At 34.8% G+C, this 23,645-nt stretch overlaps 1 protein-coding gene across 4 annotated transcripts in view; it reads right to left on the bottom strand.

The window, feature by feature from the left end:
- LOC149533815 (uncharacterized) overlaps nucleotides 1–23,645 on the bottom strand; it is a 199,487-nt gene that overhangs the window by 34,017 nt on the left and 141,825 nt on the right. For 3 of the 4 annotated variants that reach the window (XR_016356781.1, XM_089803635.1, XM_089803633.1), the window contains exons 6-7: nucleotides 4,033–4,165; nucleotides 3,749–3,885 (exon numbers count right to left, since the gene is read on the bottom strand). The exons of the other annotated variant lie outside the window; for it this stretch is intronic. Coding sequence is in view for 2 of the 3 variants with exons in the window: in XM_089803635.1 (XP_089659761.1) it covers nucleotides 3,749–3,885; nucleotides 4,033–4,165 (270 nt within the window). In the remaining variant the exon portion in view is untranslated. The remainder of the gene's footprint in view (nucleotides 1–3,748; nucleotides 3,886–4,032; nucleotides 4,166–23,645) is intronic. 4 annotated transcript variants of the gene reach the window in all.

The raw sequence follows: 23,645 nt of genomic DNA, 5'->3' as shown, positions 1-23,645 counted from the left end.
TTTTTCCTTCCAACGGCTTCCATAAATCCTTCTAATAAAGATAGTCCTCCATTTGCATCTTCAATAACTGAAAGTTTTGCCCATTAAACTTGTCAACCCTCAGCTTACCCTCGTCTGCCATCATTCCCACTTAACTGTGAGACTCCCACTCAACCGTGAGACTTTCTTGCAAAGGAAAACTGAAAAAACAACCTCGCTCTAATACCAATTGTTAGGATAAAACCACGGACGGAAATAACAATTACATGCAAATATAAACAATAACACAAAATAATAGATCGCACTGAAGAGAACACAAGACACCAAGATTTAATGTGGTTCACCCAATCCCTGGGCTACGTCCACCAAACAGCAAGTCCAATATTATTACAACAATGATTACAACCTAATTACAATCCATAATCTCTTACAGCTCAATACCACCACAAGAAGCAATTTTTGCATCACCCACAATGAAACAATGCCTAACCCTAAGCCCTTTTATACAAGTATTTTTGCCACTTTAGGGTTAAAATTAGTTACAACATGTCGGCCATAAAATGCCAATATAGTAGCCCCAAAAAATTTCTCGAGGGCTACCACCTCCAAACCCGCGCTCGGGGCCCAACCCGACCCCGAACCCTGCCGAGGAATTATAGAGTATGTATAGTACTTCCCTGATCAGTCGCCACAATCTAACACTTTGTTCCTTGGGATTACCTCTGACTAATGGTGAATGACCTGATTTCTTATTTGGATTCGCAGAATATTTCGTTGTATGCTCGGACTGTACGCCTAGTCCTCCTTGCCTCTCTTTTCTTTCTTGATTGGTGGGTGGTATTTATATTGCACCAAGTCCATCAATCGCATTATTTCTCATGTCAACGTCAACATGTGCTTAGTTGGCACTATGAAATTTGTTCACTATTTTTTCTTCTCATTCAATCCTTATCTATCTATGTGATGTCCCAATTAGATGTATGTGATGGTTTATCAATCTTGACACAGGATGTATGCTAGCAATGGTAGGTTGAATATGTAAGACCATATATATGCCCTATGTCCGTAACCTTTTTGACTTATATACCACTTGACTAATTGAATGTCACAACCTTTGACAAGGGTTATGACCTTTAGACACTTCTCTCTATGTTAGAAAATTAATTACTTTTCACTAGATAATCTATAGTATATAATTATTTATTTATAAACATATATATCCATTTACTAGGAGTATTTATTTGTTATTTATGAATTATAAATATATTGCATGATGAAATATTTAGTAATTTATTATAAATGGGGAAATGTTTTCATTGATGTCTAACCAAAATAACAATTATTCCATCTTAATATCAAATTTCAATCTCATAGGGGATATTACATAATGGCGCCTGATGTTTTCGTGAATGGGAGGACTATTTACATGACCATGGCTTGGATAGAGTTCCTATTTACCAGCAACGATCAATCAATACCCCTGACGTCCTATGGTTGAGACCACAAATGCTCCCGCGGCTACTACTGTTGCCAATTAGACCCGCAACACCTAGAATGTACCCATAGTATATAAGAGTTGTCCCACGTGATAGACGAGCACCTTTACCTCTCTCTGCGATAAGGATATGGAATACCCGACACCTCCAACCTCCACGTTACTAGTCGGAACTGTTCTATTTGATGCCCACGTTGACAATGTAACCTTCCTACTGTGTTGTTATCTGTAATGAATTCTACCCCACACCCTGAAGATTGATCTTGCGGCCTTTAGATAATATCAGAAAACTCCCCCCGGTGTATGCTCGTTAGACCACTTACTTCTGGGTGTAGATCCACAGCCACAATGAATCATCATAAAAACTCTGCACTTGGTTATGAATATAGTCTCCAATGAGATGTTGGGGCTACGTCCAACTACTCAAACTGCCTCAAAGGGTTTCGTCCTCAAGAGCAACCAATTACATTTAAGAAACCAATGTCATTATGGATAATAGTATTTTCTCATGGTGCCAATTCCAAGAAGGCCTATTGCTTTTCTAACCTCAATATGAGGGAGAGCACAAACAACTAGACAATGTGGGATCAATAAACCTCTTTCGTCTTGTAGTCACTTAAGTTACTTTTGTTATAAAATGACTTTAAATCATAAAGTAACTTTATAAATCCACTTTATAAAATAAAGTGACTTAACTATAGAAAAGATCCTCAACTTTAATATTTCCCCCAAAAAACCAAAAGTCTTGTGACTGGCTGGCATCCTCTAGATCAATGTCATTAGCCTATCTGGATGGAAAGATAGACCAACAAGGTGCCGGAAAGGCCTAGCGCGGAGAAGGGGACATTACAATGAAACTCGCCTAATACATACTACTTGTGATTTGCTGACTTTAAGTCCCTTGCATGGTCAACATGAATTTAAAGATACATTTAACTTCAATTGTCGCATTCTCCTTGATATAGAACCTATTGATAGTGTTGAAATTGTTAGTAATGATCTGAATATCTATCATCTGCCTCAGAAGATTGTACTAGCTCAATGGAAGTTCATGACAAAGCTAAATCTGGTAGAGTTCACAAATACATTTCATGGTCTCTTTGGCATTTTATTCTGTGTTGGTTTGTCATATAACACCCATCAACATGAACCCCTTTGGAATAATATTTAAATGCATTTTCACCAGGGTCAGCCATAAACAAATAAAATTGCAATTTTTAAATCATTTTGGGACGGGCATCAAGAGTCTAAGGGTCAGCCCTTAGCAAAAAACTTATTTATCTTCTTTTACTTCAAACTTTTCAAAACATGGGTCAACCTATAAAAATAATTATTTGTGCAATTTGATATCTTATTTGCCTCATTATTTGTCCAATCAAGTCGCAAAAATGATGCCATAACATTGGCACAGTCTATCCTCCTATCCTGGTACTCTGAGCACCTTTGACATCATCAACAACAACATTTTCCAACATGTATTGCACTAAGTAACACTGCTTGAGTTTTAATGTGTGAGAGATTTGAGGGAGGTACTATATAAAGAAGAATTGGCCTTGTCTTATGTATTCTCCCCTTTCCTGAATTTGAGATTTCAAGAGGCATAAATTCTGATGTGTATCTCCCATTCTCTGCATTGACTCACGTTGTGAATTGATGTTTTGATCAGAATGTAGGCAAATAGGTTCGGTTCAGCTCTACATGGTGTTAGCAACTCCATTACGAAGGCAAGTCAAGCTGATGATTTAAATTTTGAACACAGGCATTGGAAGTAGAGGCAACTGGTATTTGGGGAGTAGTTGAAGTATCTAACCATCATTAACATAGTTTAATAATTACGATTGACCTGGATGCCAGTTGTCTATATATGGAAATTTTGCTGGATGTTGTTTGTTCTAGACTGTTGTAGGACCAATATGAGTTATATGTAGGAAAAGAGCTAGAGAGGAACTGCAAGACTTATTTCATAAACTTGTACGGATAGTATGATGGCAATTTTATAACCAGGAACTCCAATAGAATAAATTTCACACCTGTTACTCTTGATGAAAATTAAAGCATTTTGTTTGTTTCACTTCAGCATTGCATCCCTTGATTAACCTATCAAAACAGAAAAAAAACTCTAAAGTCTGTGTACTTTGTTATGCTAAACACGGATATCCAGTATGCCACTGCAAACTACAATTTAGAAATGCCTGTGTCACCACAATTGGCAAATTAAAAATATGACTTCTGATAAAATGGAGGAAACGTAATTTAAATTATGAAAAACATTACCTTAGCAAGGCCAGAGAGGCCTCCCTTACAATGGCCACCAACTGCTTGCAGGTCCAAAATAGGTTCACAATAATGAAAACACGCCATATCGTTGTATGAATGCAAAAGCTTCCCCAGATCATTATGCAGAGCATAACCTTCAATAGTTTAAAATAGCAATGCAAAAATGAACGTGGACTAAGTATTTATGTCTCATGTATGAATGAAGCACAGACTCTTCCAGCAACTAATCAAGTGAACACAATAAAGTAAAGCAAATACAAAAACAGGGATAATTTTCATACCTAACTTCAAAATGTTAGAGGAACCAAAAACGTATTTAAGGCAGTTGTCCAACTCATCCAGCTTCTCAACATGTAATTTAATTAAATCAATGACGTATACTTTTTTCCCCGTAGCAATTTGCATAATAGAAACCTGTAAGATTTTAATTTCAATACTATAGATTTTAAAGGTTTGTACAGACTTGCAATAATGATTAAATGCTGAGAAGATTTAGCAGATATAGCTGACAGACTCCTCTTATTTATCTGCTTTAAAAACATAATAAATTGTGTCACAAATAATTTACAAACCAGATTTTCAAGAAAATTAATCAGAAACAAATAGATTATTCATAAGCTTGTAAATTAATCATATTTTGATGATTTATGAATTACTGATATGCTCTTGGTGTCCTTGAAGAACATGATAAGGCAGTAAGATTGCAAATATGCAAGGAGATAGCAGCAAGAGAATGCAAGACCTTCTACAGATTTCCCACAATGGGTTTCTACAGGGTTTTTTCTCTGTCTATGCCTGTGATTTATGCGCCAAAGTACTTTTCATTATCTTGACTCTTGAGTACTTAGAAAAAATAAGAATTATGTATGATACAAGCTTCTTAAAAAAACTAAGTGAGAAGTTTTTAGCAACGTTTCTACAAACTTGTTTCTAGAAATTAGTACCATTATTTCATGCACTGCACTTGAATATGATTGACATGTTTAGCGGATTGCAGGCATACTACTTAGTACTTGTGCATAACAGAAATTAAAGGGTAATTAAAAATGTCCTCCAGGTTAGAAAAACAGTGTACTCTCTCTTGCACTGTTATTCATGTGGAATAAAGAATATGTACAATGTGTAGCAAAATAAAAGTGGAATGAACCATGATATGCCATTATGGCATAATACTGTAATGTCCCCATATTATAAGATTTAATGATAAATAAATTAATAATAGAATAAACAATTATAAATTATAATATAATTTATTATTATATTAATAAACATAATAAAGAAATTAGTAACATATAATTTTTTTTTTGAATGAATCATCTATTATTAATATAATAATATGATGAATGTAATAAAAATAAAATATTATAATCTATCACAAATTAATATTTTTAATATTAAGATGAATATAGTTTATATAATAATATATCCATTATATATAGTAAAATATAAACCATTGAAAATATCATGTCAATAATATATTAAAGATAATTGATATAATAATATAACCGTGTTCGATCAGTTGTATCCTTACAATATAACCAATCATCCCATTTATTCAAATATATATATATATATATATATATATATATATATATATATATATATATATATATATATATATATATATATATATATATGGAGAATAAGAATCAGAGAGTGTATATACGGTTAGGGAGTAATGTAGAGGAAAAGACGAAAACAAAAAAAAGAGACAGAAGAACTTATGGCAGTGAGAGAACAAATAACTTCACATGGTGTCAACCCTCTCCAGTGTCATACAATCAACGTACAGGTCAGCAGGAGGAAAATATGAAACCAGATCCATAGGCATTAAGTATTAGCAAAAGAAGGAATAAGAAGGAAAAAAAATATCAGACCCGGGAATCAGGTTGCATAGAGGTCGAACAGAAGTTGGGAGGCCAATTCTGTAGCATGTTGCCAACGTGGTGTAGATGCATAAGGTGGGGATATCACCAGTGTTGTGTTTTCCCTCATTGTTTTAAGTATAAGTGCATAGAGCACACAACAACAGTACGAACTAAAGTACAAAGGCAAACTGAGAAATATAATACTGTGTAATAAATAATCGAATACAATTACAAACAAGAGAGGGAACAAAGACAAACGTGCTTATCCAGTAACAAAGAGAATTTAGAGGATATAGATAGTCAATATATTATTACCATTCAATGGAAAGCAATCATTGAACTGGAGAAAAGGATAATTTACAAGAAGGCATAGTTTAAATAAGAATAGACCACCAAAAATCCAACTCAGTGATGAAGTGAACATTACAGATGTAATTGAAGGGAAGGGAAATGAAGAATCAACATCAAAATATATTCTTCCAACCTTGGGATAACATATTAAGGTAATATCAAATGGAACAGAGAAGAATTAATACTCCAGACTTGGATTGAATTCAAACTTTTGGGAGGACATTACCATGTAACAAAACTCAATATGCTCTAAAAATCATTACAAAGGATACAGTAAGTGTTCAGGGATAAGGAGTCGGTGAATAGAAACTCCAGTCAGCACTATGTAAGATTGAATCTCTTATAACATCGAACATTATTCATGACAATAAAGAAGACTGCCATTGGGAATTGAGAACATAAAGAAATCATCAATAACCTTTTAATATAATTTATGTCAAGAAGATAATGACACGTGCAGGGACTGAAAATTCTGAGCGTCGATATGGACATTAAAAATACACACACAAAATTGCATGAGTCTGTGATGTAGATTGAATCCATTGAGCTGTTTGAACTCAGAAACATCAACTTGTAGCCTTAGAGTGTTTTCTCAATAGCATAGAATTTGAGGATGACACTGTAAGTAACCATTTCTAAAAATAGGATATAATAAAAAACAATAAAAATGAAATTCAATGACACTGTAAGTGACATTTATGAAGTTTAATTAAAGAATTTTTAATAATAATATTTATTAAAAATATCAATCAATAAAATTAAATAAAAGGTTAAACAATAAAATGAAAATATATAAATAAAAATAAAATGACAAATAACATAATATAATCTATTATTACTATAATACTATGATATATTATAAGTATAATAATATGATATTAATAGAATAGTATATATAATTCATATAATTAAATTAAAATTAAAATGTAAAAGAATAAAAGACAACATAATAAATTAGAATATAACATAATTAAACTTGCTGTGGAAATTATCTCCTACTTATCAATTGATGAGCTTAAGGGGCTTTCTAATGAATGGTTCACACTTGGTGAAGGTTTTGCAAATGGGGTTGCAAGCTTTGGGTTTAACCATGGAGGAAACTCCATAGCTAAGCGTGCTCAGGCTGGAGTAGTACCGGGATGGGTGACCTCCCAAGAAGTCCCGGTGCTTCACCCCTGTGAGCATCACCTAGATCCAATGAATGCTAAGTGTTCCATTTATTCTCATGAGAGATGGATTCATGTTGAATCACTATTCATGAAACATGGGTCAATGAGTTTGACTCAAAATCACACAGTTAAATCTTGATAGCAATATCACAATAATTATTCTTAGTTAAGTTAATGAAGGGTCAAAAGACATGAAAGGAAAAGTTGTGGCTCCCTCAAACATAAGATATAAAAAGGGAAAAGAGAATTTCATTTGGAGGAGGGTGAAGGAAGAAAAGCTCGTAGGAATCAAGAAAAGTGTTGTGACTCTTCCAAAGGGGCAACAATGATGCAAGGTTGCGACTCTTCCAAAGGGGCAACAATGATGAGAGGCCGCGACTCTTTTGAAGGGCGGTCATGATGAAGGGTTGTGACTCTTTTTATAAGGTTATGAACCTTCCAAAGGGAAGTAAATCTAAAAAGTTGTCTCTTCCAAAGGGGCAGAAATGATGAAATATTGTCTCTTCTAAAGGGCAACAATAATGAAGGGTTGTGACTTTTTTAAAGGGTGGTAATTATAAAAAGTTTGATTCTTCCAAAGGGCAAAAATTATGAAGCTTTGTACTCATCAAATGATACTTTAAAAAACAAAATGATTGTATTAACCAATACACTCTACTAAATATAGTTTTAAAACACTATAAAAAAGTTAAATAAAAAACACGGTTGTCTAAATAAAGACAATGTCCAAAAATGGAACTGATTAAGAGAGCTCAAAGGAAAGCCTAAATAAAGCCTAAATGACCATTTACTAAGGTGCTAGAAAAACAAGCTAAATATAGAAAGAACATAGGATACTAAAAATAACCCAATACCCTTCCTTAATGGTCATTCTATCAATTGCCTTGCAGAAGACAATACATGTATTCTTGTTACAAACCCTTCAAGACATTTTGCAATTGTTGAGACCCTCCCTAGATCTCCAAAATGTCAAGGACCAACAGTAGCCAAAAGAACAGAGAGAAGGTTGTTCCCTTCTTTAGAACAATCTGTATCAAGAATCAAGAACACACCGCAGACTCTACCACTAAGATGATTATGCCACGAATCCTCCCAAATTCTATAAAACCTTTGACTAAAAATTAGTCAAAAAACATCCAACCTAATGTTCAATAAAAAGACTGTCTGTCCTATCCTCATTTTAAGATAGAATTTTAGTTATTATTAAATAATGCAATATTATTAAAAAAATAATGATAAAAAAACATATATTAAAAATAATATTAAAATATATAATAAGAAATCATAATAAAATTATTACTATATAACATATATAATCTACTATCATTGAAATAATATTTAGAATCCAATTTAAAATAATTAAATAATATTAAAATGAATAAATAAACAAAATTAATTACTAAGAGAGAATATTGCAAAAAGTATGCTACTTTTCTAAATAGGATTCAATAATAAATGATAATAAACATAACATAAATAAGTAAATAAATAATATAGCATAGTATAGAATAATATAAATTTACTAAATGTAATGAAAAGTTAACAGATATGTAATAAAGAGATGTGACTCTTTCAAATTAAGATGTAAAAGGGAGGATAGTTCATTTGAAGGAGAAAAGGGAGAAGAGGAGATGATAGGAGTTAAAGAACGATTAATGGAAGAGGGAAAGAATCAGAAGAAAATAAGGAATAGAGACTTTTGCAAAAAATTTAAATAATGAAAGGATGTGACTCTTCAAAACAGTTGTAAATATGAATGGTTGTGACTCTTCGAAAATGTTGCAATTATGAAGTGTTGTGACTTTTCAAAAGGATTATGACTATAAAAGGTTGTGACTTTTTAGAAGGACATAGATAGAAATAAAACAAGATTTATAAATCACCATTGAATAAGAAACGAGCAAGGAGTACTTCTGATTAGGGAATAAAAGATTATTTAGATTTAAATTATTCCAAAATAGAATAAGACATAATGGTATCACTTCACATAAATAAATGTGATCCCACTCAAAGGAAATGAAGAGGATTTGATAGGCAAAGTAGACCTTAAGGGATACCTTTCAAGGAAGATGGCTAACAAATCAAGGGTCGTTCTGCAAAACACGGGGAGTCCTCCAAGAGGGTTATGAAGCCTGACTTCAACAATGTAATGACCTTGCTCAAATCTGACCTTAAAATGCTGATTGAAGGCTCGAAGAATTTTGTCAAACACTTTGCACACAAGGGGTCATATGACTGATATAACTTTTTAGTTTGCTAAAATGACTCTTTTCTTCAATTTGCATCAATAAGAATGCTTGCAAGAAGACTCCAGATTGTCTAAACAATGACCTAACATGAATGTGCAACTAATTTTGGCAATATTCAATGCATATATATGATCTCAGCATGAGAAATGAACACCTACAGCCAACTGGCATTTTTACAAACAATTGGCATGCAAACTAACTAGCTGATAATAAATGATATTGAATTGCTCAAAACCATGCCATTCATATATCAACAATTTGCAACAATGCCGTAAATATTTCAGCCAATAATATGATCATCAAACCCTAGGTTGGCAATATAGATAATCTAAAAATTACAACACTCTTTCACTTGCAAAATCCTAGCCTTCCTTTGATATCAATAATGCCAAATGGCAAACAAAGACAAGTACAATGTAAAAGAGTAAAGTGTTGAAGCTATATTTTGTACTCAACTGAAAACATACATTACTCAGAAAATATGCCAAATGCCAAATGAGAAGTGAAGAACCTGATTGTAGATGGTTATAATATTTTTTACCAATGCTAAAGATGCCAACACCCAAGCCAAAGTCACCCCAAATCTGAAAATGTACTTCCCTGCAAATTTTAGAAAATGTCTAGGAGTTTTGAAAAATTCCTTAAAAATAAATCGTGGCATTTTGGAACTCCAGAATGCACTTATCTTTATCACCTCGACGATAGAAATCCGATGCAAAAATACCCAGAATGATATGCTGAGTAATGAGGAAGATATGAACAAAAATGTGGTTCCAAAGCCCTATCCTAAAATTCTGAAAATTGGATCAGACTTGTAGCAAAAACGAACCAGCAGCTATAAATCTTTCCTCCACCACAATTAAGCCTTCTAAAGATGTCCTACAATCAATCCATGACTGAAAATGAATAGTCCTCAAAAATTGCCCTCCTATAATTTCAGGTCTACTGAAAGAAGCCTCCTAAAATTTCGGATCTGCTAAAAATGGCTTCCTATAATTTCGGACCTGCTAAAAATGGCCTCCTATAATTTCGGCCCTGCTAAAAATGGCTTCCTATAATTTCAGACCTACTAAAAACGGCCTCCTATAATTTCAGCCCTACTAAAAATGCCTCCTGAAATGCTGAAATGCTGAAAATGACCTTAGGCCCAATGATGCCCTAGCTAAAGTGACTATAGTATCACCTCCAAATGTGCAACCCTTCAGAAGATATTCCACTTCCTCGGTTATGCAAATCTAAGGGAGACTCCGTTCTCAAAGACTAATAGACTATCTGAAGACCAACTTGGCTCCACAATAGATTATGTGACTGAATCACAATCTGATGTCAAGAGAAATACAAACTAGATGATCAAATGCAAGACCCATAGGGTCTATTTATTCACTTTTTAGTAGCTTCCTCTAGAAGTCACTTAAACATTCTAGAAGCATCCAAATATTCTTATGAAATAAAGTGCACTTTTATAAAATATTACTTTATAATAAAAAGTGCATCTCAACATCAAATTATAAAACTGGGCTCGAATAAAGTAACTTTATAACAAACGTAGGCCCAAATCACTAATCAACTGTAAGGACAAAATACTGCCAAATAGTCACTGGTCGACTCTCTCCACATCACCACCAGTCTATGAGAGCTTGTGATAGACTAATCCGGCATGCTAAACGATGTCAGCCAAAATGGGGACATGACAGTCCGCCCTTCCTAAAATTTCTTGTCCCCAAGCAATGACTGAACAATAAACCAATCAACCCACCTGGATCCCAAATATAGTCATGTACTATACTGTTGTCAATCAACACAGGTTCCTGCAATATCCTCTGCAATATAACCAAGAAGAATCCATGAATGAAGCGTGAATCACTGCTCAACTGAACTTCAAATCCACTGTTGCCATAGTCAAGAACCCACGAGACACAAACTCCCAAAATATTAGAACCCAAGTAGAGTGGACATCCCAAATTGCCAACATAGTAAATACCATCAACACATCCCACTGGCCTATGCGGAATGTACAATCCAACTTTGTCACAATGGTGGACACTCCTGAATGAAATTGTACCAAGTACGAAGAATCCACACACTGTACACCTACTACAATCAGCACAACTCTGCAAATCACCGGCCACTGTCTCATAACCATAACTCCCATGCACCACTAATGGTGAGTAGACATCACAAGACAAACAACAAGAAATAGAACCCAAACCAAGTTTGTCTACCATCAACTCCTCAACACATGGATCAAATGCAAACTGATGAACATACCCCAGAGTATAATGCTGATCAAAAGAACCAGCCTCAATCGACAGCTTGCCATGCACAGGTGGTACAACCCACTACAACTAATCACCAGCTAAGTCAGGAGATGACATAGCCAAAGGAGTATAATCAATAACAACCGCTGAAGCATCACTCCCAAACTCCTGCTCTAAGTCATGTACTCTCAAGATGGTAACCGCAGAACCTATCGCCATGTCATGCCCATCACATCTCTCATCCCGTGGCGTCAAATTGTCCCATAACTAATGACAAGCACTAGGAACCAAAGTACATCTCCATATCATCATCTCATCAACATGGTCACCAAAGGTAAATTGATGAGCATACCTCACAGTGTAATGCCGATAGAATGCGCCAATCTCAGTCAGTGGCTCAAATTGCAATCCAGATGAAACTAACTGCAACCGATCACTAACCAAGTTGGAACTGACTACTACCTCCGAAGACATCGCCAAGAGAGTAGTATCACTAGCAAGAACCATGCCAACTGTCGGCTCACCAACATCACACATGATCTCTGACACAACATCCCTAGTCTTCGTGCCATTAGTAGTAGAGGTCATCACCATGTCAGGCATACCACAACAATCTGCTGCAGCACCCAACTCAACTAAACCTGACTCTAGTGGAAACGAACCCAATATGCCAATGCTAGTATCAAGGATGGATGCATCCCCATAGCCACTGTCTCTGACAATCTCAACCATGGACATCCTCAGATCACCAGACCCCACAGCCTGTGACTATACAAAATCAAGTAAAGACTACAGTCGCTCTAACTCCATGGTCACCTCAGCCAAATGAAACTGTGACTCCTCAAAAGCCAACTATGTACTCTCAAGAATCTCAGAAGTCACCTTGAGCTGCTGGGTAAGCTCACTCACCTCATCTTCCTTGGCCAATAATGCATCATATGTTGTACTTCCCCACTCCATAAGATAATCTCTGTCGGCTACCAACTGCATATAATTCTGCCTCAGAACCCGGATAGCCTCCCATAAAGAGTGGGTCTCTATCAAGGAAAGATAACTGCCTCCCTGCTCATCACTAGTAGGAGAACCCCATCCATAAACTGCTAACCACTGACAAGCAGCATCGAAATGCTGGCAAGCGATAGCAATGTCTCGTTCACTAACTCTCAGTTGACTAGACACATGATGGCGCTGGCTAGACTGTCTCCTACAAACCTCCTCCGACGCATTGTCCAAAGGAGTATCCTCAAAGTGACTGGTCTCTAGAGTATTACCATCCACATCCTGCGAATCAACTTCAAAACTCATATCAACACACGGAGTATCAAAAACTATAGCACCACTGCCCAATTCCTCTGTACCAAAAGAAACTGCCAAGGAAACTAAGTCCTCAAAACTGCCCACTGCATCCTCCTGGATGTCATCAATGCCAATATGATCCTGGGACTCATCTGTAAACACTGCTAAATATGAAAGATCATCAACACATTCCAGCAAGAATGGTCGACTGAATATATGAATAAAGCCCAACACCAGTGTATAAAAACTACTACCAACATCGGACAAGCTGCTGACACAAGAAAGCACAACACCGTGCAATCTGCTAATCAAATCCATGATAGCACCCAAACAATCACTGCTACCAAAAAGTGATAAAGATCTCCAGTGAACTGAATTCCAAATGCCAATATAATAATCTCAAGTCCATATTTGTAAACTAGAATCAGCTGATAACTCAAGCAAACTCCTCACTTGAGTAATATGACTAATACCAACTAACTCCACATCCCTGTCTGACACTGTCCCTGTATCCTGGATGTGAATGCAAGATGAACTCACAACATTATCAACGACCACATATGATCCACCTACCACAAGAAGCTGAGTATCATGCAAGATGGTACTAAACTCAACTCCATGCCATGTTCATTCCCATGTCTTCCCAAGTCCTGTAATGCCAATGGAGTATTCACCAAGGAAGCTCGCGAGAAAGCCTGTCAACTTCCTTCTCCTTCCTCCTCAAGGCATCTGAATAGTCATCGGCAAAGCTAAGAAGATGGTCACGATCTGATAGAAGATGTAAATAACTCAACTTCATCGTTCCCATTCCTTCCCTAATCACCTGTAAGTCAACACAAGAAGACTTTTCCTGAACTCCCTTATGTCTGCCCTATAACTGAAGCATCCGAATGTGATCCTCTATCATATCCCGCATCCTGTCATGATGAGATAATGAAGTCACAATACTGTCTTCGCTCACCTTCAGCTGGCTGGACAAATCATGTGAAGTACTACCAACCTCAACCTCATGTGATAAAGCATCCAAATGTGCCGGTACTCCCTCTCAACGAAGTCATGAATACTCAATGTCTGCTTATCTCTACTAGGTATCTCACCATTGTGCACAACAACATCCTCAAAATCATCATCTGAACCCTCTACGTTGTAGTCACTGCCTATCGTAACTAAACCATCCCAAGTACCTGTGACATCACCCTCTGGCGACCTGTATACAACTATCTCAACTTGAGTATCACGTTGACCGTTACTATCAATCTGCGTAATATCCTTTACCACCGCCTCCTGTGGAAAAGTAGAATCTGTGAGACCTCTGCCTGGCTGTAAGCTAGTTTCTCGAATTCCTCATGCAAGTTCCTGGTAATTGTGTCATCTGCCCTGTGAGAACATCTGCCAAATAGAAATTCAGTCAACTTATCCACCTTAGCTAGGTCGGACAGCATGTCATTCATCATACGGTGGTGCTTAACCAACTGTTCAGACATGTCATGGCTTATTTTCCTAAGTTCATCTTGAATGTCTAAATAACCATCCTTTCTATTGTTTCAACCCTGGACCTTCCTACTTTGTCTATCAACTGTCCAAGATCATGTCCTCTGAGACTCTGTACTATACCTATCTATTCTGGATAAAGTAGAGTGCTGATCACTCATACAAGACGTCTCTTACCCAACAGCATGGCAAGAAAACCACTCTGATACCACTGTAATGACACTGCTCAAATCTTAACTTAAAATGTTGATTAAAGGCTTGAAGAATTTTGTCAAACACTTTGCATACAAGGGGTCATATGACTGATATAACTTTTCAGTTTGCTAAAATGACTCTTTTCTTCAATTTGCATCAATAAGAATGCTTGCAAGAAGACTCCAGATTGTCTAAACAATGACCTAACATGAATTTGCAACTAATTTTGGCAATATTCAATGCATATATATGATCTAAGCATGAGAAATGAACACCTAAAGACAACTGGCATTTTTACAAACAATTGGTATGCAAACTAACTAGCTGATAATAACTGATATTGAATTGCTCAAAACCATATGCCATTCATATATCAACAATTTGCAACAATATCATACATATTTCAGCCAATAATATGATCATCAAACCCTAGGTTGGCAATATAGATAATCTAAAAATTACAATACTCTTTCACTTGCAAAATCCTAGCCTCCTTTGATACCAATAATGCCAAATGGCAAACAAAGACAAGTACAATGTAAAAGAGTAAAGTGCTGAAACTATATTTTGTACTTAGCTGAAAACATACATTTCTTAGAAAATATGCCAAATGAGAAGTGAAGAGCTTGATTGTAGATGGTTGCAATAATTCTTACCAATGTCGAAGATGCCAACACCCAAGCCAAAGTCACCGCAAATCTAAAAATGTACCTCCCTGCAAATTTTCGAAAATGTCTAGGAGTTTTGAAAAATTCCTTAAAAATAAATCATGGCATTTTGGAACTCCAAAATGCACTTATCTTTATCTCCTCAACAATAGAAATCCGATGCAAAAATACCCAGAATGATATGCTGAGTAATGAGGAAGATATGAACAAAAATGTGGTTCCAAAGCCCTATCCTGAAATTCTGAAAATTGGATCAAACTTGTAGCAAAAACGAACCAGCAGCTATAAATCTTTCCTCCACCACAATTAAGCCTTCTAAAGATGTCCTACAATCAATCCATGACTGAAAATGAATAGTCCTCAAAAAATGCCCTCCTATAATTTCGGGTCTACTGAAAGAAGCCTCCTAAAATTTCAGATCTGGTAAAAATGGCTTTCTATAATTTCAGACCTGCTAAAAACGGCCTCCTATAATTTCGGCCTTGCTAAAAATGGCTTCCTATAATTTCGGACCTACTAAAAACGGCCTCCTATAATTTCAGCCCTACTAAAAATGCCTCCTGAAATGCTGAAATGCTGAAAATGACCTTAGGCCCAATGATGCCCTAGCGAAAGTGACTATAGTATCACCTCCAAATGTGCAACTCTTCAAAAGATATTCCACTTCCTCGATTATGCAAATCTAAGGGAGACTCCGTTCTCAAAGACTAATAGACTATCTGAAGACCAACTTGGCTCCACAATAGATTATGTGACTGAATCACAATCTGATGTCAAGAGAAATACAAACTAGAGGATCAAATGCAAGACCCATAGGGTCTATTTATTCACTTTTTAGTAGCTTCCTCTAGAAGTCACTTAAACATTCTAGAAGCATCCAAATATTCTTATGAAATAAAGTGCACTTTTATAAAATATTACTTTATAATAAAAAGTGCATCTCAACATCAAATTATAAAACTGGGCTCGAATAAAGTAACTTTACTTTATAACATAGGCCCAAATCACTAATCAATTGTAAGGACAAAATACTGCCAAATAGTCGCTAGTCGACTCTCTCCACATCACCACCAGTCTATGAGAGCTTGTGATAGACTGATCCGGCACGCTAAACAATGTCAGCCAAAATGGGGACATGACAAACAACAATTTTAGGGAAGATAGAAGAATAACCAAGAACCATTCTCCAAAACATAGGGGATCCTATAAGAGGCTTAAGAATCCTTAATTGAAGAAATCCTTGAGGATTATGCAGCAACAAGTGAATAGATAATATTAATTATTATAATTAAATGTAATAGTTTTAAAAATAACAAATCTTTGTAGGGTAATCTCATTGAGAAACAACTTGAGGGAGGATATTACACTGTCCTTCCCTGTAGATAGAGACGAATATTGAGAACAATTGCCACGATTTTGAGGTAATATCTGCAAACCTTCCAAACTTTTACAAATGAGTAGGATGCCCCAAAAAAGATTGCAAGATACCATGATTTGAAGTGAACAAAGCATCATCTTTTTCGAAAAAAGGTAAAAATCCAAAAACAGGAACACGTCATAAAGTCCCACATGAACTTTGCAAACTACAAAAACTAGAAATGATTTTTGAGGAAAATTGACCAAAACCAAACACAAAGTTTGAGGTGAAAATTTTATTAAAACCAAACAAAATTTGTTAGGTGAAAAAAAATCAAAACCAAACACTGATTTTGAGGTGAAAATTGATCGAAACCAAACACAGAATCTGATATATGAATTGGAGGATATGACACCATTATTAAAACCCAGCATCTAATTTTTGAGAAAAACATTATTAAAGCCCTCCTATACGATGATCCAAACAAAATGCATAAGAGGCAAACTCCTCATCTAAATGTGAAGTAGTTGGGGCCTTCTATGATGACCCTTCCTCTAAAAAATCGTAGTTGCCGACCATTTCTTGATCTTTCTTCATGTGACCAAACCTGTGACAATAATAGCACTGAACACTCTTCTTTGAAGATGTCGGAGGTTCACCTAATCCAAATTGTTGGGAGAACTGAGGTTTACGTATAATTATTGATGTCTAAGGCTTCAATTTATCCTACTGTAAAAGCTTGTTGCAATGATCAGAGAATGTCAGAGAAACACTAGTAGAAGTGATATTGAGTGTCTATGAAGTTCTCATAGGATCAAGGCAAGCTTTTAAATGTAATCAATACCGTATTTTATTCCTCCATCTTGCGACCAATAGCCTGTAGTTGGTGACGCGTGTCCTTGATTTTCATAATATGTGCCCAGAGAAACAATTTTTCATCCATCATGATAGAAAACAACACACTTTTCAGAAAGAAAGCTTGGCTCTTGTTAGACGTCTAATGAAGATCCTTCAAGATGTCAAATTTTTTTTTAGTTGTTTTACCAAAAGGCACTTGAGGGAGCTGATCATCTATAACTAAGACTTTGATCAACATGAAAACTTCCTGATTACATTCATCCCATTTATCCTGATTTCTTTGTACTCGAGTAGGATGTGTTTCTATACCCAAAAAAAATCTTAGCAAGAGAATGATATTCAAATATTGTCATCACGTGTTGCTTCCAGGTGTTGTAGTTGCAGCCATTAAACCATTGATGTTACATCCCAAATTTTGACCTAATTTTAAAATTATTTATAGCCGTTAGATTGAATGCATTTTCTTTCATAATCATGTGAAGAGGGTAGTTAAATATATCTGTTGTATTCATTATGTTAATTGTTTAATAAAGATGGTCGTTATCCATTATTTGTCATGTGATGATTAGTCCTTGCTTGATTTTGGAATTATGGTTAATAATTAAATTCTTTATCTATATTAAATGTTATCGTGGAACTTGTTATTACCGTGGAAATGTTGTACACATGATTGCTAGAGAAGATGAAGGGGAGAAGCATTGCTAAACGGGATCAACAGAATGGGATACTAGCTTAGTCCAATTATCAGATTGACAGGTATGACCTTTAATTGTCTTGGTAAGAACCTAGCGACTTGAACATTAGGGTACAATCGATGAACCCGCATGAGCTATTAAATAAACATTTAAAACATTAATTATTTTAATTAAAAATAATGCGTACCTCAAATGGTTTTTGGTTGACCTTTCCACCATATCATTATAACATATATTTATGTATGTGTACATAAATATAGGAATAAAGGTGACACCATAATATTAAATTTTTAATAAATAATATGATGCCACCTCAAAAGTACATCTACGTGCAAGTAGATAAATATATTATAATTATCCTTGATTTATAACCTTCAAATATTTTTCCATATTTATTCAATTTTTTGCTAAAAACCGAAATGCACATCTGATATTTTATTGGCAATCAAGAGCCAAGTCTCTTCTTTATGAGTTATGGCTTTTTGGAAGCCAAAGAGACTTCGAATACTTCCTCATATTATGAAGCCAAGAGAGGCCATGAGCATTAAAATATCGCCCGATATTTTCTTTACATATCATCCGACACCTCTACATATATCACACAACATATCTATGCATTTTTACAACCGAATTCCCTTTGCTTATTTCCTTGCCCCGAATTAGCAATTCATCATATATTTTCCTTGCTGAAGCATAAGATTAGCAATCGTGCTAAGTCTGCATTTAGAGTTTCTTCCATGAAGGGTGGGGCTGATTGATAGCATCCAGCAAGACTCCATTATATTTCCATATTTTACTACGTTATGTGATTGTCCATATCCCATAAATTGTAATATGTTTTATTTTCAAATATTACTGCATTTTGAATATTATAGCAATAAGATACAGTTCCAGATTATTATGCAAATCATCTTTGTTTAAAATATCATCGGTTAGTCCCTCTTTAGGACAGAACTGTTTATGATGAGTAAAAGCCAAGTATCCATGACATGATATCATATCTTTATTATGTCGTTGAAAGTCAGAATCAAATGATATTTATTCTGCAAGTCTTAAAGTTACATTTCTCAAATCATAGAATGTGATAAGTTGGAAACATATATCAATTAAGGATCAACAAACTGAGCCGATTGCTCTGAGATTCGAACACCTGGGACTCACCAGTTGTATAGCCATGGAAACGGTGAAGAGGTGAGATGGAATCTGCAATAACATGGAAACAAAAGTCAGACATGAAATAACAATTCTAAATTAATTTCATTTAATAGCTCATGCTTGTTCATACTATTGTTTCCCTGTTGTCAATTCGAGCGGTGGTGATTGGATCATTGAACCCATCAAAAAACCTTGGCCAAGGTCGTTAAAGGCATGCTTTCCATTTATGATCACTTGACGTCAGTAGTGCCAATTGTTCAGACATGTTCGTCCATAACTGTGCGGACAATCTAAACGCCGCAATGCTCAGGTGGTTGGACTAAAAGTATCCCAAGCCTAATGTTGAGGTAGGGAGGACCTTTCTAATCTATAGATTGTGTGGAGATGAATATGATCCAAGGTTGGAAGGTTAAGCCTAAGTCAATGCTTCTCCTCTTACCGAAAGTCGAGGCTTGCACAACCAATTAAAGACTCACTAGATACTTCTCGTATGTTCTTTCTATTTCATGTTATGCATTTATTTACTTGTATGCAAGGAAAGATAGTAAATCATTATTTCAGTTATATCAGTTGATCATTATTACTATTATTATAGTTGATCATTGTTATTTTAGTTGATCGTTATTATAGTTATTTCAGATAATTATTAATACATTTATTTCAGTTGGGTTTTACTAGCTCAGTTAATCGTTGGTAGTTAAAATGACTTAATGTCTCATGAAAAGGAATTTAATATATTTTGTTTCAATAATTAGTTGAGGAAAACTCTTTCTAGATCACCTTTATTTTGTTATGAAAATCCGTTTGTTACAATTGATTTCCCTGCAACTTAATGTTGGTCAATATGTCATCACGAAAACAAAGGTTGTTGGACAACTCAATGAAAGCACATCAATCAAGGAAGACTTTGCACAACTTACAAAATGGAACACACTGGAAAAAGCTGAAATAGTAAATCAGGTTGCAATTAACCTACAAATATTTTTTAAAAATGTCAGCATTAACAAAAACAATCATGATCTTGAGCTCTCTCATAAGGGCATCATACCCAAAATGCACCCCTGTTTGATATCATGAAACTTTAAGAAAAAGAACCATTGTATTAACCAATATACACTCTCAAATAGAGGTTACAAATGCTATAAAAAATGTTATGCAAAAAGCATTGTTTTCTAAATAAAGACATCTAAAATAGAACTTCTGAAATAGAGGTTACAAATGCTATAAAAAGTGTTGTGTAAAAAACATTGTTTTCTAAATAAAGATGTCCAAAATAGAACTGATGAAGAGAACTCAAAAGAAAACCTAAATGAACATTAACTAAGTTCTATAAGAACAATTTAAATGTAGCAAGAACCTAGGATACTAAAAATGTTCTAATAAAGGAGTAGTAATTGTAAAAAGATTGTAACCATTGCAAAGGGCAAACATGATGAAGAGGTGTAACTCTTCTCCACATTTGAAAATATAAAGCGAGAATGGTTCATTTGAGGGACAAGGAAGGGAGAGGAAATTGGGGAATAATATATTACTCTCACAAACAACAATGGAAAGTGACAACTCAATTCTAATAAAAGGTGGTAACCTTTTCAATAAAGTAAAAAGGAAATTTCATTCCAAGCCAAAAAGGAGGAGCAACAATAAAAGATTATTATTCAAATTTTGAGAGGAAAGGCAAAGTAAAAGGTGATCTTGAAATGGGAATTCACAGATATCTTGATCTGTTGCTAAATCACACATTGGAAGTTAAAATATCTTGTCCAATTACAAACCATTATGTTTCAGGATCTATCCCACATTGTTGTGTCAATTTTTTCATAGAGTATGAAAGCTTAATCATCCATGAGGGAATTCTTCATGTTATTTTGAATATTCTATAATACTAAATTTCATTTGGTAGATTTTAATTAAGTATTCTACATTATGATTCTGAATTACTTACTTGTAAAATGGATTTGTTGATTTCAAAAACAACTACGGAGGATGGTCAAGTTAAGATTATTTTAAGTACAAAAAAACATCACTTGTTCACTTCTATTGCATCAATCAATCACTGTCATGTTTCCATTTAAAATCTAGGAAAGTTTGATCCAAGTTTGATCTTGGGTTCAGTGATTTTTCTAGTGCACTTCTAGTCTGTAGTTGGCTAAGTAAATATATTATAGTCATCTATGTAATAAATAATCATATTAAGTTTATATGTGTTAGTCCCTGGCCATTAGTAATCCTTAGTAGTTATCTACAGTTGGTAGCCTTAAGGTTAAACCAAACATCAGTCTACTATATATGTGTGTTGTCCATAGTCAAGGATCTCTTGGATATATCACTTATTGTGTATTTGAGAATTGATAATAAAGCTATATCTTTAGAAATATTGCACATTACTTACATTCCTATGTTTCTGATACCATAATTTTATTTAGTCTACTAACCTATTGAAGTAGAATCTGTGAGAAAACATGCTTACTACCTTCTTAGATGCTCCTTGATGTCTTTTGACAATAAAAAATGCAAACACACTGAGTACCACATCAGTTTTTTTGCACTGAATTAGAGAAGAGACGTGATCCTCTATGCTTCGAAACTTATGGTCATGCTCATTTTTCATCTCCCAAAGTAGTCAAAGATGTCAAACCTTTTATTAGAAAATTCTTGTTTTTGTTTCCCTTGGAAATAGACATTTTTTGATTAAAGAGAAGGTTATATACATAACCTCCTTGTTAAAAGAAACAGCATTCATATCCTTATGCTAAGAAAGAAACATGTCTTATGCCAAAAAAGATATCAATATCACCTTTCCCAGTAAGAATCACTTAGCACATGTAGTCTAATATTTTTGTCCAACAAGCTCTTCTTTCATAAAATGGCATCCATACATATCATTCCTAGGAAACCTTACAATAGCTTTCAAATGATGAAATTTGTCTCTGCAAGAGACTTGACAAATTCGCAAACCTCAATCATTGAATCCAACCCTGGAATCTAACTCACTCCACAAAATCGCCAGCTAGGTAGGAATCTTTTACCAAAAAAATTGATCTTCCCAAGAGGGTTTCCATCCACCAAGGGATGACATGAACTAAATTCAATCTCTAGCATTAAAAGAATCTCAAATCTGAGAAATAGAATAAACTATAGAGTATGAAATGAGCTCTCAAACTCCTTTTTATAAGCTTTTTGGGAACATTTCAGAATCTCCATTACAGATCACCTTATAAAAATGAATAAACCTTGTAACTCCAAGTGATATAATTTAAATTTTTAAACATTTTGAGATCTGAAGTCACTTTTCTTCATCCAACTTTTATAGCATTTTGGTCTATGTGCATGGACTACCTACAGTTGAAGATGCAACATTAGTAGTGAACACTTGCTCACGAGAAAGTATTCATATTAGCTCCAACTAATACTTTCAAACACTTCTTAACGAAGCCTCAAAGGGGATTTTGAATGCACACAAAATGGCAAGGGAATAAGTTTTCCTTGTAAAATCTTTGATATGGGATCTATTAAACCCTTCCTCCTATTGCCACTCACTAAAGACTCACTATCTCACTTGGTTTAGCACCTCACTAGCTTCCAAGGAAAGCCCAAGATCTTCATGTTACAACGGTCATGCAAAGATTTCAGTATCGGCTAGGATTAATTACCCTAACTCCCACAAAGCCTTCCCAGAGCATTTGTGTTACCTTGGAAAGCTATGCCAATGCAAATAGTATTTGCCTCCTTTATTTGAATCAAGAACAATAATGTTAAAACTAAACAAATGGCATCCAAAATTTTCTCATAATTTAATGAAGTTGCTCCAATGGTATATAGACTTTATAAACCTATTGGTTGATTTTATTAATGTAACTTCACATTGTCCAAAATTCCAAATACTCACACGATCAATAGCAAAAAGATCAATAAATCTCTCTTTACATATTTGTCTCTGATGAGACTTCTTAAATTTGATGAACAAATCAATGAATCCATTATGAGAAATTTTTTCATTTCCTTCAAGAAACCAAGGTAGGATCATTACACCACTGAAACCAGTTATCCATAGCTTTTTGTTCTAGGGTTTCAAGCTCCGAGAAGATTAGTAAATCAACAAGAGAAAATAATAAAGACATGATCCCAAATGAGTCCCTTGTTGCTCTTTTATAACCACCTAAAGAAGATTCTAGGACACTTTTTGATTTCCATGACTTATTAATTTTTAACTAAAGCTTGTGGAATAATAAAGTAACTTTATTAAAAAATTTACTAAAGTCTGCTTATAAATTTATTAAATTAATT

Source organism: Cupressus sempervirens, chromosome 10 (genome assembly GCF_028749045.1).
Source record: "Cupressus sempervirens isolate cs-2001-9-10 chromosome 10, ASM2874904v1, whole genome shotgun sequence".
Lineage (NCBI taxonomy): Eukaryota > Viridiplantae > Streptophyta > Pinopsida > Cupressales > Cupressaceae > Cupressus > Cupressus sempervirens.
Note: the sequence above shows the minus strand (reverse complement) of the source record. Positions and strands in the feature narration are given on the sequence as shown.